The 16,147-nt window shown below is 42.9% G+C and overlaps 1 protein-coding gene across 1 annotated transcript in view; it reads right to left on the bottom strand.

Moving 5' to 3' along the window:
• Window positions 1–15,935, bottom strand: part of PCSK1 (proprotein convertase subtilisin/kexin type 1) — a 28,306-nt gene extending 12,371 nt beyond the window's left edge. Inside the window, 7 exon segments of the mRNA XM_050912998.1 lie at window positions 354–526; window positions 4,545–4,633; window positions 7,323–7,399; window positions 7,856–8,002; window positions 10,256–10,366; window positions 13,829–13,933; window positions 15,756–15,935. Coding sequence (XP_050768955.1) covers window positions 354–526; window positions 4,545–4,633; window positions 7,323–7,399; window positions 7,856–8,002; window positions 10,256–10,366; window positions 13,829–13,933; window positions 15,756–15,935 — 882 coding nt within the window.
• Between the last annotated feature and the right edge of the window lie 212 nt (window positions 15,936–16,147).

The raw sequence follows: 16,147 nt of genomic DNA, 5'->3' as shown, positions 1-16,147 counted from the left end.
AAATTTTATAGGCTTTCAGTGCAGAAATCCAATTACTGTTCAGTGCAAAACAAGCAGCAGAGAAGGGTGGGGGTAGGGCGAGTCAAAGGCAGCAAAAGTAAGGATGGAAAAAGAAAGCTTACCTGTGGAGAATAGCAGCTTAAAACCAGCTTAGAAAGCTCTAACGGTGCTTTTTTAAAAGTCCTGTTCTGGCTGGTAATTTCTCTGACCTGTACTATTAAAATCTATCTCCTCCTTTTCAAATACGTTTAAGCAAAGAGAACACAAACCATTTTCATTTCTTTCCTGATATCAACCATTTTAAAAATCTGTTCTCTGCCACATTTTATCGTATCTTCTCTTAAGTATCATACCTGTTTTATCCCATACTCAAAAGCCTTCTGTGCCAGTCTCCCAGGTCCCTCCACAGTTTTACCATCATCATTAGGGCCCCAGCTCGCACTGTAAATATCCACGTGTTCTGGATTGAAACCGATTGAACTGGCTTCAATAGCATCGGTGACTATTCCATCCAGCATTCGTATACCTTAACAGAAAAAAAGAAGCAGACTGGATTTGCTTTCTGTTCCCTCCTCTTTGTCTTTGTTAACTGTTTGTAAAGTTTCCAGCAAAATTAAACCATAACTATTGCAACCACAGCCTACTGCTGTTCATGTAAATAATACGGAGGACAATTCATGTCAGTCTGAAACAGTACACTTACCCTTTATTTGCAGAGCTCAGCGCTCTCTACAAACATTTTAAAAAACCCTCTTAAAATCTTGGTTGCCTCTTATTTCTTTCTTTCTGTCTTTCTACAGAGAGCCAAGAAGATGACGTTTTGCTTACTGTTCCTGCTTTTTCTTATTGCATTGAGCTCTTTCTTGACTCTGTTCCTCTCTGTTAAATCTGTAGCAAAGACTTCTCAAACTGGTAGCATGTCACTAAAATTAAATAGGTTTTATCAACATTACTTTTACCTTTAAGAGTTCCAAGAGTTTTAGTTCAAAGATGTAGTTCTGAATGTTCTCATTAAAACACTTTGTCCTCACAGTCATTAAGGTTTTGCTGTCTTTGTGACGCTGCTATTTCGCTAGCTCTTCAATCTTCACCACAAAAAATTCTCACTGTTGTTTTACTGCCGCGTTTTTTCTACTGTGAGCAATCCAGAGATGCCAGAGATATCTAGCCATTAACATTTTATTAGGAACTGCATGATCTAATCTTCTTCAGAGCAAGCCTGATCTCAGTGGTACTTAAAATTCAGTGGCAGACAGAGGTTCATCTGCACTGGATCTCTCACTCTGCAAATCCCTAGCTCTGCAGTAGGACTGCTACCACTGGCCAGTGCTGGAGGAGGATAGAAATAGCAGAAGTCTGGCAAAATTCCCACTATGGCATGGCTCTCCCAGCAACAGCAGCAATATAAGAGCCACAGCAGTCAGGATTCAGCCTATGTTTTCAAGCAATAAAAATGTCTGGGTTCTCTTGAACTTGGCAAGTTAGTACTACAGCAGCTGCACCATTACTGGCAGTTGGTGAATTATGAGTACTCATTTTCTAGTATTTTCCACAAAATGCAGATTTTTCCAAAGCACGGCAGGCAAAATGTGGTCGTTCTATTTAAAAAAAAAAAAAAAGAACACACCCCCCACACACCTCACCCTTGCAGCTCAGTGTCTTATTCTTTTTTATACTACCAAGCAGGGACAAAAAGACTGCAAGCATGATTTTTTTCCCAAATGGCTGGCCTCTAAGACTCGTAATACCTCTGAGATAAAGCTGGGCTTTATTATTTCATATTAATTAGTAGCAAAAAAAGACAAAGGAGTTAATCCGCGCAACCACTGCTACTCCACTATCACTCACAAAGCTGGGAAAAGAATCAAGGTATATCCTGTGCCTCAGGTACTAAGAACACCACTTACCCTGGATAGGCTTAAACTCATAACATTCTGAATACTCTTTTTTCAGTTGGCTCAGAATTGTGAGATTCTCTCATACCAGCACGCTGTGAGCAAAGATCTGCCTGTGTGGAAATGACTGCAAGCTCCAGTGCGAGCTTGCAACACATAATGAGATACTGGGAATGCAGACAGTAGTGTACAGATATTTCCCACAGAAGAAGACAAAGCCAACTCTGCAGATAAATAATGTAATAAGGAAGAAAACAAGAACACTGACAACACACTGACGAAAACAGTTCAAGGAAAAAAACCGCTGTTTTGTCTTTGTGATCACCAAAATTCCCACTTGTTTAAGTCAACTCAGGGATTTGATGACTGCAGTGATAATTCCCTAAGCAGATTCCAATTACGTCCTCTTGCATAAACTCTCCTATTCTTGCACATGCTTGCTCCCATCATCAGTCCCACAAAATCAAAAGCAGGCAAAGCCCAAGGTAATTTCAGACACATACATGTATCTGCCTGGCAGAAGGCTATTTTTAGCAACACGTCACTGTGCGGGAACTCTCAGCCCAGTCCTTTGTAAAATGGAGCTTCTTAATCATTTGATTTCCATGGCAGCACCAGAGAAATATCGTAGCACAGTGCTATGGTTAGGTATGTGTGAAAATACATACACCCTGCTTTACTCCAAAGGTGATCGATACACACACCTTTCTTAGCTCTATACAGAACAAGAGGTGAATGTTAAAGGATGCTGAAAGGTGTCACTTTGAAAACTGGCATTAAGAAGTATCTTTTTTCACACAGCGCACAGAAAAGCCTATAGGATTCACAGCCACAAAGTACTGAAGAGACTAATCAAGGTTTCAGAATAGGGCCAGGCATTGATGTGACTAGTGAGAACACTCAGGATTACTAAAGTCAGTATTTTCACGGAAAACAAAGAATTTTGAATGGAATGTTTTGTTTTACCCTTCAAGGCAAAGTTAAACCAACCTCTCTTGCTGAAGGTTAGAGAACAAGGTATTCCACATGTCAGGGTTTCTTTCCCTAAAGCAGCTATTGCTGACTATCAGAGAGAAGGCATTGGCTGTGGACCACTGGATTTATCCAGTATGGCAATTGCTACAAGCAAACAGCCACTTAAAGAAGTCATCCTGAACTAATGTCAAATTGAAGTGTGTAATGTGTCATTTCATGGATTTAAAAAAAAAAAACAAGAAAAAAAGCCTGTGAAGAAATGAATCCTGTATAGCTTGGAACATCAAAAAAGCCTTCCAACGTTTAGCCACTCCAAATTTATCTGAATATTCTGAAGAATTCTCCTATATTCCACTGCTCTTTGAACATATTTTTGTTACATCCCTATCTTAATCAGGCTGGTCACATATAACAGCTTACAATTTCTTTCAACTTTTCCAGTCTTTCTCCTCCCCCGCCCAGGTATAAGCAGCTTTCTGGGTAATGTGGATTGCTGGACTGGTCTTCCTCCTGTTATTTTCCTTTTCTAGACAAATCACCCCGCACAAATCTGTAGTTTGCATTTGCAAATGAACGCAGAGCATATGCAAATAACTGTGGAAGAATCTTCTCTGTAGATGCAAGTGCCTTAAAATATGGGCACAGTGGGAGTTCAGACGTCTTTGCAGCTTCATCCATTTTGCCCTGCTTTGAAAATTTGGCGTCTTCGTCTTATGAGTGAGATATTTTATTTAAACAGACCATGACAGCATAATGCATTATGGCAAAGGCAGACTGCAAAGCTGACATCTATGACAGCTCAGCAGAGTAAACGGGAACCTACAAACATAAGACTGAAATGGTGGGAACGGCAGTTATGGGTGTCAATTGCCACTCATCGTCCCTTTGTTTAAAAGGAAAAGAGAGAGTAATGGAAAAACTAGGACTGTACAAGTATCTTCCTCTGAGCTAAATAACCATTTGCAACTGATACTTTGATCATGACTACTTCATAAACCTCTAATGGATTAAACTTCTAGTCACTGCTTCAAAAAAAATGGCAATATTGATTGACGGGCAAGCAAAACTCTACTTATTTTCAAAATTAACTTATGATGATAGTAGAGAAGTAAGCTGTTGAAATAAAAACCACAGCAGTTTGAGTATCTTGACTGACATGACCTTTCGAATGTAATTGTGCAGATGGAAACAATATGCTGCAAGCAAGAGTGGGTATAAATTTGTATATTCTTACTTTCACTCTACTCAATCCCTCTCCTCCCCCATGCCACCTCCTTCCAGGATAAGCAATTATAAGAAGTGAGTCCATCATTCCTTAAAAGATACAGTCTTCTCTCTGGGCACAATATAGGTTGTTGCTATTATTATTATCATCATCATCATCATCATCACCACCACCTATATCGTTGTTGCTGTTGTTACATATTCTACCCGTATTCAACTGATAACCAAATTCCAGAGAGTATGTTGACATTCAAGAAATGCTGTCATACAGATGTAACACTGCACTATGGCCAGACAGGATTTTGTAGCGTAATACTGCAAGATTGATGCTTTCTGAGAAGGACCAATCATTTGTATTTCAGATTAATGGTAGCTGAAAACCCTCAGTGCTTCACAGGATCTGTCTGGTTGCCATTCATATTAGACATCTAATTATTTCTGTTTTCTTACCTCCAACTTTGGAATTGTAGGCTACTCCAACTCCACATTTTCTGTTGTTGGCTTGCATGGCAATTTCTCCTGCACACCGTGTCCCATGCCTGAATAAATACAGCAAGAATGAACAACTACTCATAACTTCTTTGTGTAATGTACACAAAGACTCATCCCTGACCTTCTTGATTTGGTGCAATTTTTAATGAATGCAATGCAGCTACTGAATAGCTTTTGAGGTGTATCTACATGATACAAAAATACTTGTTTCTCTTAGGCTTCAAGCAATGTAATTTTATCTACTTAATGATCAAAGGATCATCATGATGAGATGATAAATACCTGACCTAAGTCACACTGAAGTCCATAGACCTGTTAGATACCTGTACTTTAGTAGAGTGCAAAAGTAGCGTAAAATTATGGGGCTAAGAAGCTGCTAAACTTCTACAGACAGAAATATGATACAAGTCTTTTTTAATCACACATTTAGATACCCTTTTTTTAATGACTGCATTTATTTAGTGTCCTGGTTTCGGCTAGGACAGAGTTAATTTTCTTCCTAGTAGCTGGTATAGTGCTGTGTTTTGGATTTAGTAGGAAAAGAATGTTGATAACACACTGATGTTTTTAGTTGTTGCTAAGTAGTGTTTATACTAAGTCAAGGATTTTTCAGCTTCTCATGCCCAGCCAGCAGGAAGGCTGGAGGGGCACAAGAAGCTGGGAGGGGACACCATCAGGACAGCTGACCCAAACTGGCCAAAGGGATATTCCATACCATATGACGTCATGCCCAGTATATAAACTGGGGGGAGTTAACTGGGAGGGGGATCGCGGCTCGGGAACTAACTGGGCATCGGTCAACGAGTGGTGAGCAATTGCATTGTGCACCACTTGCTTTGTATAGTTTAATTCTTTTAGTATTGATATTGTCATATTACTATTATCATTATCATTGTTTTTCATTCCTTTCTGTCCTATTAAACTGTCTTTATCTCAACTCACGAGTTTTTTTTCCTGATTCTCTCCCCCATCCCAGGGGTGGGGGGGCAGTGAGCGAGTGGCTGCGTGGTGCTTAGCTGCCGGCTGGGGTTAAACCACGACATTTAGGATTTCAGAAAGTGAGTCTTTAAAGTATCCTCACCATTGCTACATTTTTCTTGTAACCAACTATTTTCTATGCAATTATTTTTTGCCATAGGTGATTCTTATTCCACAATACAGAAAACCTTCGTGTAAGTGTGATTGTAAAAGAGTTGTATTATTTAATACTACAGATTGTTATTCAATGAAGTGTTTGAATGCTTCTGGGCTGAATTCCATTTACTTATTAATAAAGATTAGAGGTAGTACAGGTAGATTTAAGAGATAATGTCATCGGAACAAGAGGATAATGGCTTCTTGCTCTTAAATAACACTGTAACTAAGTAGAAATGTCATTTTTCAAATGTCTTATTCATGGGACATTTATCCTTTGATTGATTGGTTTTTTTCCCTATACACTGATCTACGTTTTGGATTCTACTGTATTGTCTGATAGACAATAGGGAACCTCAGTTTCTTACTGTATCTTTATTGAGTACCGGCATCCTAATTGGTTTAAGAAATTGGCTTCTTCTGAGTACCAGCTTTTAAAGAGGTCCATCCTCCTCTCTTTCGATGGACAAAATCCCTCCCTGAGCTACCATGGACACGCCTAGGTGTCACAGACCCATCAAGATGTTCTGCAGAGTATCAAAGAGGTAGCTCTAGAGAGGGCATCAGAGAAAATTCCTCTCTCGTTCCAAGATGCACAAGTCCACTAAGTGAACTGGCTGGTTGTCTTGTGTTCAAGCCTTTTGAAACTTCCTAGGTTATTACCTTGAGGACATTTAGGCCAAATATGGTCTAAATAAAGTTTCCATATGCCTCAGAAGAGACAGAAAGATTGTCGCGGGAGTGAATGAAACCTCCTCCAGTGTCTGATCGTGTGTCATACCCCTATGAGAGGAGGTCAGAAGCATGACTTCACCTGTGATTGCATGCACTGAGCTAGAAGCTATTCTATTGGTCCAAAAGGTACTGCCAGAACTGGAAAAGAGTGACCTTAGCTACAAAAGCTGACCTGAAGGGATGGATTTCTTGGTAAGTTCCTCTAAGACACAGTCTCTTCCAGAGCCCTTCATAGGAGACATAATTCTTTTAAAATTCCCAGTGCAAAGCAGAGAACTGAAGTCAAAATCTGCTTAGGGAGCTATCATTCTAGAAACACACATGGTGACATGAACAGATCGTTCCCTTCAGCTTACAGAAACATATCAGTACTTTACATATACAAAGATAGGAAGAAATTCAGGACATTATAGGGAGATTACAATTATGAAGCTCTTCATCTGGGAATTTAATTTCCTTAGTTTCCAGTGTTTGTGCCAACGTTATGTGCAAATGTTTGTGCAAACTGAAATACAACAGGTTCCGTCCGAACATCAGGAAACACTTTTTCACTGTGAGGGTGACTGAGCACTGGCACAGGTTGCCCAGGGAGGTTGTGGAGTCTCCCTGCTTGGAAATACTCAAAAGCCGTGGATGTGGTCCCGGGCAACTGGCTCTGGGTCTCCCTGCTTGAGCAGGGGCTCGGACCAGATGACCTCCAGAGGTCCCTTCCAACCTCATCCATCCTGTGATTGTTATACAAATTATTCCTTTTACTATATAATTGTCATAGGGGACATACATAGATATTTCTGCATTTGCATGTTCTAACACAAAAATTAATAACGTACTGTTTTGTTCTCTTCACACAACTGGGAGGCTACTCACTTGTTTTCATTTGTTGGGTCATATCTAGGAAAGGGATCATGATCGTTGTCGTTGAAATCATAACTTGCCTTTGGATCCTACATTAAAAAAAAACAGAATTAATTCGGACAACTAGAAAATGCATTATAAAATGTGCAACAAAAAGGGTTCTAGAGTCTGTATTTATTTATTTGGTGTGCCTCATGTTGACAGCAAGCAAGCTGGTAGAATTTGATGGGCATTAACAATTCCATAAATTTTTCACGGAGCTTTAATAATTCAGCAGTAAACCACTGTATACAAACATGCCTGGGAACTAAATCCACTGAGGGAAAAAAAAAAAACAACAAAAAAACCACCCCACTATCATTGCTAAGTAACATTCAGCTTCCTGTGACACAGACCAGGTTCCAAATTATGCCTAAGGCAAATATTTCAGTCTCTGTACTGTAGGAGCTGACTTACAGAACAGACAGCAAGCTGGAGACGAGTGTCTGTATATCAAATTTACAATTGATTAATTTATTCCATAGCATTCTAATACCCAAACTTACATAGTTAGCATAGATGTCAGTGTGATTCCACTCCAAGCCATCATCTAGCACTGTGATGACAACACCCTTGCCTGTAATCCCTTTTTGCCATACAGGAATAACATGGAGATCCAGTTTGGGCAGCGATGGTGTTATTCTTGTATCTTGCTGGGGGACAGAAAGGATTAAAATATGTCAACATTTTTATCCATTTATGCTACACAGGTCCAAAGTTGTATTTTAAAGGTGCTCTAAATCATCCCAGCCTGAACTTGTATATTTTGCTCAAATTTTGCAAAGATAAAACAAAAATTAGTTTCTTCAAATACTTGTAGCACTGAAAGATTTACCCCGTTGCTTGAAGATCCCTGAAGACCACCTCTGAATAAAGAGCATCTTGTATTTATTGGAGGTAGGCAGCAGAAACATGGGAACGGTAGGGAGGTACTGATGAACCTTGGAACGTTGAGTTAATAATCAGACCTGCTAATGTTTGTTCTTTTCACTTGATGAGAAGCTGAGACAGTGCCCCACAGTACAGTGAACTGCATTTTCTCCAAATGTGTTTTCTCCCTTGACATTCAAGTTAGCCAGAGCAAAATAATTAATGGATAAAACAATTAAGGTAGTCGTTTGGTTAGGAACAACTGTGCTGAATCACAACTTTCTGTTTACTACCCTCATTACTGCTCCTGTGGTAAATCAACTGGAAGCATGAATCATCTACAGCCTTCTCTTCCACAGCAAGTTCTTTGATGAGGAGCTCCTAAATGGGTCATTTTTCCTCTCTAATATTAAATGTGCAGTACATACATGTAATTTAGAAAACTTGCTTACAACCCCATAAAAACACAGATGTAAAAAAAAGCATTTTCTTTCTGTTTCTCTGTGCATAATTACATTAGTTGATCGCAGCTTTTTCATTTCTTTGTTTCCAAAGGAACGTTGCATAAAATATGAGGCTTAGAAAAAGGAATTTGTTATGGGAATGACCTTTCTTTCATTTTATGCTTTCTTTTCTGACTGCTGCCGTTCAGGGAATTATTTGAGGTTTCAAGTTTTGTTCTCTAGAATCCATCAAATAATCATTTTTTCTGGTGATGTGTGAAGGTACACTGAATAGAGCTAAAAACTGTTGCCATCAAATCATAATAATAAAGTAATAATAAGTTTTTTACCACAAGACAAGGAACATATTTTGGAAGAAAATATTTAACACATTTATGCATTTAATCAGAAAAAATTTGACTGCAAACAAGGGTGAGCATGATTTTTCTGTTTCTCATGTGGGAAAACTAGAGGGAAAAGAAGTGAAAACCACAGAAAGGTGGAAAAAGGAACTATGTCTCCTGGAGAGCAGGACATTGGTTTTTTCACAAAACTGCTTTTTGGAACTCTGTGTGTGTTTGTGTATTTGTCCAATACAGACATCTCAGAAATTTCCTGCTTCCTATTGGAAACAGGCAAAGAAGCAAACAAATATTCAGCTTCAAAGAAAAGTTAAATTCTTAAAGATAACCATTTTTTACATTGAAAAGAAGTCTGCAGGAATCTTCATGGAAATATTTTATGCTATGCAGTTTATAATTTATTTTTGCTAGCTCAAACAAAGGAAAGAGAGGGCAAAGCATTATACAAACAGCCTAGAGCTTGGTCTGTTTTCTCTAAGCTGAACTGAAGAAGAGAAAGGTATTTCCAGCCACTTGGGCCACATTTGTGCTTGACCTTTCTTCTTGATTTGTTATACCCACCTTTAATCCCATTCCTATTCTGAGTCAAAGCCATGAAGCCTAGACTGAAGGTACAGCTAGATGCATAGTGGAAATACAGACTCTCGAAAAAAACATATAAAACATAAATGATCAACTGTATTTCTGAGTTGTCACATGCAGACAGAAACTACAGAGCTCAGAAAATTTCTTTTCCTCGAGGTTTTGAACATGTGAGCTGTAGAGACGCTCTTCTATTTAAATCCTAGTCCAAGAGGCTGAAGGTGCTTGTCCCATGCACGCATATGCTTTTGTTTTCCTCTGGAGTACGCACTCCGCACTACCAATTTTAATAACGAAATACATGGCCAGCTTTAGACATGATAAGGGACTTCTTATATGGCAACAGCAAATATTTTAAAATTATCATAAAGGTAGCTTTTAACTGTTACACCTTCTAATATTAACCCCCATACTAGGCAGTGGCCTGAATTGGCTTTTAGAATCTTTGCACAAATGACACTTCAAAGAAAATAGAAGGTTGCCTGGAAATGTTATGCACAGAGATCTCTCATTGTTATAGCACATGCTAATGAGAGGGACTCTTCATTTACTCCCTTCAGTGCAATCGCTCTGGTACTAGTAAAACAATGCAGCTGATAGCACAACTGAAATTCACCATCACCAGTTCCACAATGAAACAAACTCTTACCAGATACCACTGCTGATTCCACATAGGATCATTGAAAAGATTTTCTGCGGAGTCTCTCACGGTGGCACGCTTAGTTCGTTTTTTTTCATATTGCTGCTCTGCCCATGACACCTACGATTATTTGTATAAAAATGACAAATAAGCCTCTATAGGTTAGGACTTTCTTAGCCTAGAGGATAAGGGTTTTCCTCACACAGCAAAATTTTGATGCCTAAAGCAAAATGAGCCATGTTTGATGCAGAGAGGAGGTTTATTTATACAGTAGTACAGTGTACTTCAGGGAAGAGGACCTGGTGAAATCACGATACTATAGAATCAATTCATAGAAAATCATTAAGTACAAGTTATCGGTAGAACTCCTGTGAGTGCCACACAATGCAGGCTTTTATATCAAATGTGCAGTACAGTTAGAAGGTTATCTAAGCAGTGGTGGTTACCGAAACAAGCAAAACCACAGCCTGCTTCTTTCTCCTACCTACATTTTAATCCTCATCTATTTCTATTGGGAGTTAAAAGGAAAGGAGAAAGATTATCTCTGGCTTTAGTCTAGCAATCATAATGATGCTGTTACTCATAGCCCAGCTGGACCTTCAAGTCTCCTTCCCAGTGGTGTTTTGAAGTGTGATCAATTAGTAAGCTATGAATATTGGACTAACTTCATCACTGGCATAATTCCACTTCAGGCAAATGAAAGCCAAAATGCTTCAGTGTGTTTGCTAAAGCATCGACAGAATGAGTTGCATAGCATTTGTACACCGACACAGCAACCTCTAAGTCACTGGGTTGCATTTTAAAAGTGTATCCCACCTGGTTCCCTTGAATGCATTACTAAGTCCAGTTCAAATCAAATCCGGATTCTGATACCTCTCTCTGTGCTGTGTGCTCCTTTTGGAAATGGGAATAAAATGTTATTCATTGCTAATGCCTGGACAGTCATTCTGACACAGATCAAGTTGACGCTTTTCATCCCAATTTCCAAACGAGCAAAGCAAACTCAAGTTCAGTAGATAGCCAAGATCCTGCTATAAGCTTCAAGTGGATGATGCCTTGGCTCTAACCTTTTGCTTTAAACGTCTGAATAGATTTCATTATTTTTCTCTACTGTGATCCAATGGCTTTATGGTCGTTACATCTATCACCATATACGAAACAATAGTAAGAGTGACTCAGAAATTATAATGATAAAAAAAAGTCCTGATTTGATTAAAATATGATTTCCTAGTGAGAGCCTAATGAAAATCCACTACAAGAACACAAACCCTTAAAAATGGTAGCTACACCAGTCGTGTTTACTGAAAGCTCTCTAATACTATTCCCTTTGCTATATATTCAGTGCGAAAACCCCTACAAACTGCAGTTAGTGACAGGAGCTGAATACACCCATGCAAGTATCAGTATTTTACACTGCCCTATTGATATCCAGGGCCATACATACTTGTGCACGTTAGAGCAATTACCTTTATCTCTCTTCCCTGCCCACAGCAAAGCTTGGCCTCTTCATCACCCAACAGTAATTAACCATTGACAACTTCCATGCTTGTTATTTTTTTCGATGTGGACAACTGCACTGAGGGAAATGAGCCGAAACTACCAAGCACATATGTCAGACAAACAAGCCAAATGTTTGTCACTCAGCAGCTGGGTGAGGTTCCAACCATCCATCTATGGCAAAAGCTGAAGGCCCTGTGCCAAATCTCCAGCCACTGATACATAAAGCAGTGAAAGTAATCTTGATTCAGATCTCTTGCAAGAAAGTAAATTTGGAAACTAGTGCAAATACTGGAAGAAGTTAGGGAACCAGATTATTATATCCCTTCAATATATTCACAGCCTTTATCTGTTTTACAACAAACACTGGGACATCTATAGGAAGCAGACAAATATTCAGATCAGAGCCAAGTTTTACCCCAGCTTTCACACTTAACATACCGTAAAATTCATGAAGGCGTTATACAAACAAAAGCAGGATTCCATTCTCTCTCCCTTTTTAAAGATTGGATTTAAATCTGTTTAAATAGGTTGTCGCTGAACAAGAGTAGCTCTTTGGAGCAAAGGTCCATGTATAACTACACAGCGTTACATGATTGCTTTGTGTTTGTATACTTACATAATGACATAATTACATCTCATTCATTCACATAGTTAATTTGCATACTAGATGGTAAATAAAAGGGAAATTGGAGTAAATTTAGCAAATCACCTGCAGCACTTTGAATCTCTGTTTTTGGATCCAAGTATGTAAGTCTGCCATCATGTTTGGCGGTAATGTGTGTAACACAATTGCTTCCATATTGCTTATAATATTAGAATTTGGTATACTAAACACGGCCATGCTTCCCTGCGTATGAGATGCATTCGATGCAGTAAGACCAAAACAGGGACAAACTGCAACCAAAACTCTGTTCCTGAACATTGTACTATGATGGCACTGACGATCTGATCATAGGTACGGGTATAAATTAGAACACTAATTTACACTAAAGCTGTGGTTTTGAACGTCCCCAGTTTAGAATGATTTCACCTAGAAGACTTTAATTGTTAAACCAATGTTTGCAAGGAGATAGATGGGAGTGTGCAGTTTTGAAACAGAACAGACAAAACAAATGCACTGTCCCACCCCCTCCTTTAATTCTTCTAGCTACATATAGAATATTTCCTCCTAGATGACATTTGCATCTAAAACCTCCAGATAACCAATTGCTCATTCTCAAGTGATTTGTCCTTATACGATAAACTGCTGGTTTTCACAACTAGCCTACTTCATGTTTTGGACTGCTCATATTTTTACAATGATTGCTGCAATAATGTTGATTTGAAATTCAAATTCCGCTGTTCTGAAATTGGCTGGAAATTGGTTTTATGAGGGGCTGACAGCATTCTGGTCTGTTCCTTAAATGTGCCACCCACCCCAGTTTTTCAGTATGTTTACAAAGAGACAAGCTTCTCTCTTAAATAAAGTCAAATAAACGGGGAGTCTGCTTCACCAGTGGATCGTACGTTAGATCCCTGGCTCTCCAGTGTGCCTGTTCTCTGATTGCAGTGGGATCCCAGTGTACTAAAAGACTGCAAGCCTAGAACGTGTGATGGATCCTTTGAGAAGGGGTTTTAGCTTGTCATAGAAGCAGCAAATCCAGCAAAACCTCAGCCCTTTTCCCCTACTTTTCTTTTTTTTTAATATTCAGTCACTTTAAATCAAACCTAATTCCCATGGTAATTGCACGGACGTGGCCTGATTAAACTTACTGCATCTATGGATTTTTACTTTGAATCGAGTCCTGTGGTTCCTCGTTTGTATTTTCATCAGCGACACATCGACATCTGAAATTCCAAGCCTCTGCAATGCTGCATATCTTAAATCTTAATTTGGAAAGCACTTGCAAAAAATATGGTAAGAGAGGGTCAGATTCTGCCTGTTAATGACAGAATAATAAAGTATTATTCAGCACGAGTATGGATGGCTGAATATATTAGATTTGCAAACCGAGGAAAGCCTGCCTGTGACCTCATTGCAAAGCTAGCAATAAGGAGACAGAACAAACAGAGAGCACGAAAAAGAAGAAACGTCACACTCACCCGCTCATCGTCAGAAAGTCTTTTAGTGATATGAATGGCACTTCTTCGAGACCGTCTTGGATGGCTTTTATGTCTGAATAGGTAGTGATTTTTGAGTGATCCAATCTGTAAGACAGAGGCGTACTTTAACTATCGAGAGATATTTCCCCACTGCAAACAAATATCAACAATCACAACCCGACCGAATTCATTCTGCTTGAAAGACAAAAGAAAAGAGCAAGAAACTAGCCTTTAGATATTTTAATCTAAACTAAAAAACACTCTTCAAGTAGCAAGTGCTTATCACAGCCAGTGTGCTGCAAGAAGAAACTGGGGGAATAATTCCATTTAAGCTAGCGAAATAGCAGTCATTACTACTACAGTTCTCAGTAACGTAGTACTTGTGGTAGTGACCAGTATACTCATGCGCATACCCTGACACGGCCACATTTCGAAGGACAGGTTTTACGTACGGCCAGACGCCAGTTTTATCTGCTCTTCCCGGGGTTCAGCTGAACAGGTGTAAAAAGCTTTGTGTGGCTTCCGAAACCTCACTGCAGGGTTTGTTTGTACAGGCACCTACCGAACTGGCGTTTTCCCTTGCGGAATAGCTGGTCACCCGGAGAGCTGGGTGCACCCCGCTGTCTTTAAACATTTAAGGAGGGGCTGTTTGAAATCGGTGGGGGCGAATCCACTGACTCCAAAGGCAGAAAGAACAAACCCACAGAGGTGGGATTGCACCTAGGTTTGAGAGCCTGAAGAACATGACCGTGCCTGGGACGTGGGGCCACCGTCCGGGCAGGAGACCCGGGAAGGGGCTGCCCACAGCACCGGGCCCACCTGAGGAGAGGTGACCTCCACCCCGCGCTCAGCCTGCTCCTGGCGGAGGGGCTGCGGGCCACGGCGCCGGAGGGAAGGGGCTCTGCGGCAGAGGAGCAGGGTCCCCAGCGCTGCCAGACCCGCTTGCCTGGCACAGGACCCTCGTCTGGAGGTGGGACGAGGCTGTTACCTCAAGGCGGTTACTCATCCCTGACAACGCTGACGTCACGGCATCCCAAAAAAGCGCCAGGAGGGCCTGCTGGAAAGAAGCCCCGCGATGGCGATGGAGCCTCCGGGGCGGAGAGGCGGGATGGCGGGGGGCCAGGTCGGGGGCGGCGCGGGGCCGGAGCCAGGGCTGCCCGCGCCCCGCTCCTGCCCGGTACCCTCAGGGAGAGCTGGGGTGCCCTGCCTGCTCCTGCCCGGTCCCCGCAGGAAGAACGGGGGTGCCCTGCCCGACTCTGCCCGGTCCCCGCAGGAAGAACGGGGGTGCCCTGCCCGACCCTGCCTGGTCTCATGAGGGAGAACGGGGGTGCCCTGCCCGACCCTGCCTGGTCTCATGAGGGAGAACGGGGGTGCCCTGCCCGACCCTGCCCGGTCCCCTCAGGGAGAACGGGGGTGCCCTGCCCGACCCTGCCCGGTCCCCTCAGGGAGAACGGGAGCGCCCTGCCTGATCCCCGCCCGGTCCCCTCACGGAGAGCAGAGTCGCCCTGCCTGTCTCTGCCCGGTCTCCTCAGGGAAAGCCAGGTGTTCTGCCTGGACCCCCTCAGGGAAAGCCGGGCTCCCTGCCCGACCCTGCCCGGTCCCCTCAGCGAGAGCGGGAGCCCTGCCTGTCCCTGCCCGATCCCCTCAGGGAAAGCCGAGTCGCCCTGCCCGGTCCCCTCAGGAAGAGCCGTCCCCAGCCAAGCGCCGCGGTGGCGGAGCTCCCCGCCAGGTGCGGAGCCGGGACCGGGGCGGGCGGGGGGGGTGCGGCGGGGGGAGAAGGCGCTTGAAACTCCCCGGAGCCCCGCGAGCGGCAGCCGGGCGCAAGTTTCGGGGCAGCCCTGAGGAGGGAGGGCGCGGAGGGAGGGAAAGGAGCCCCGGCGCGGGGCAGCTCCCCCGGGGCTGCGGTCCGCCCGGCGCCCGGCCGTACCTGCCCCACCAGGTCGTAGTCCAGCTCCTCCGCGATGGCTCTGGCGGCGTCGGGGCCGGCCGGGATCTCCGCCGCCCACTCGTTGAGGAACTGCCGCTCGGCGCTGCCGCCGCGGGCCAGGCAGCAGGCGGCCAGCAGCGCCAGGGCCGCGCACCGGCCGGCCCAACGGCGCCCGTCCATGGCCGCGGGGCGCGGGGAGCGGCGGCCGGCGGCGAGGCGGGCTGCGGCGGGGCGCCGCGTTGCTAGGCGAGCGCGGGAGGAGCGGCGGCGGCGGCGGCCCGGCGCGGGTCCCTGCCTGCCGGCGCGGCGCGGCGTGGCGTGGCGCGGCTGCCCGGGGCTTGCGCGGCGCCCAGACCCTCCGGAGCCGGAATGGAAATGAGTGTTTACACGTC

Source organism: Gymnogyps californianus, chromosome Z (assembly GCF_018139145.2).
Source record: "Gymnogyps californianus isolate 813 chromosome Z, ASM1813914v2, whole genome shotgun sequence".
NCBI lineage: Eukaryota > Metazoa > Chordata > Aves > Accipitriformes > Cathartidae > Gymnogyps > Gymnogyps californianus.
This window is presented reverse-complemented; position numbering and strand designations above follow the sequence as displayed.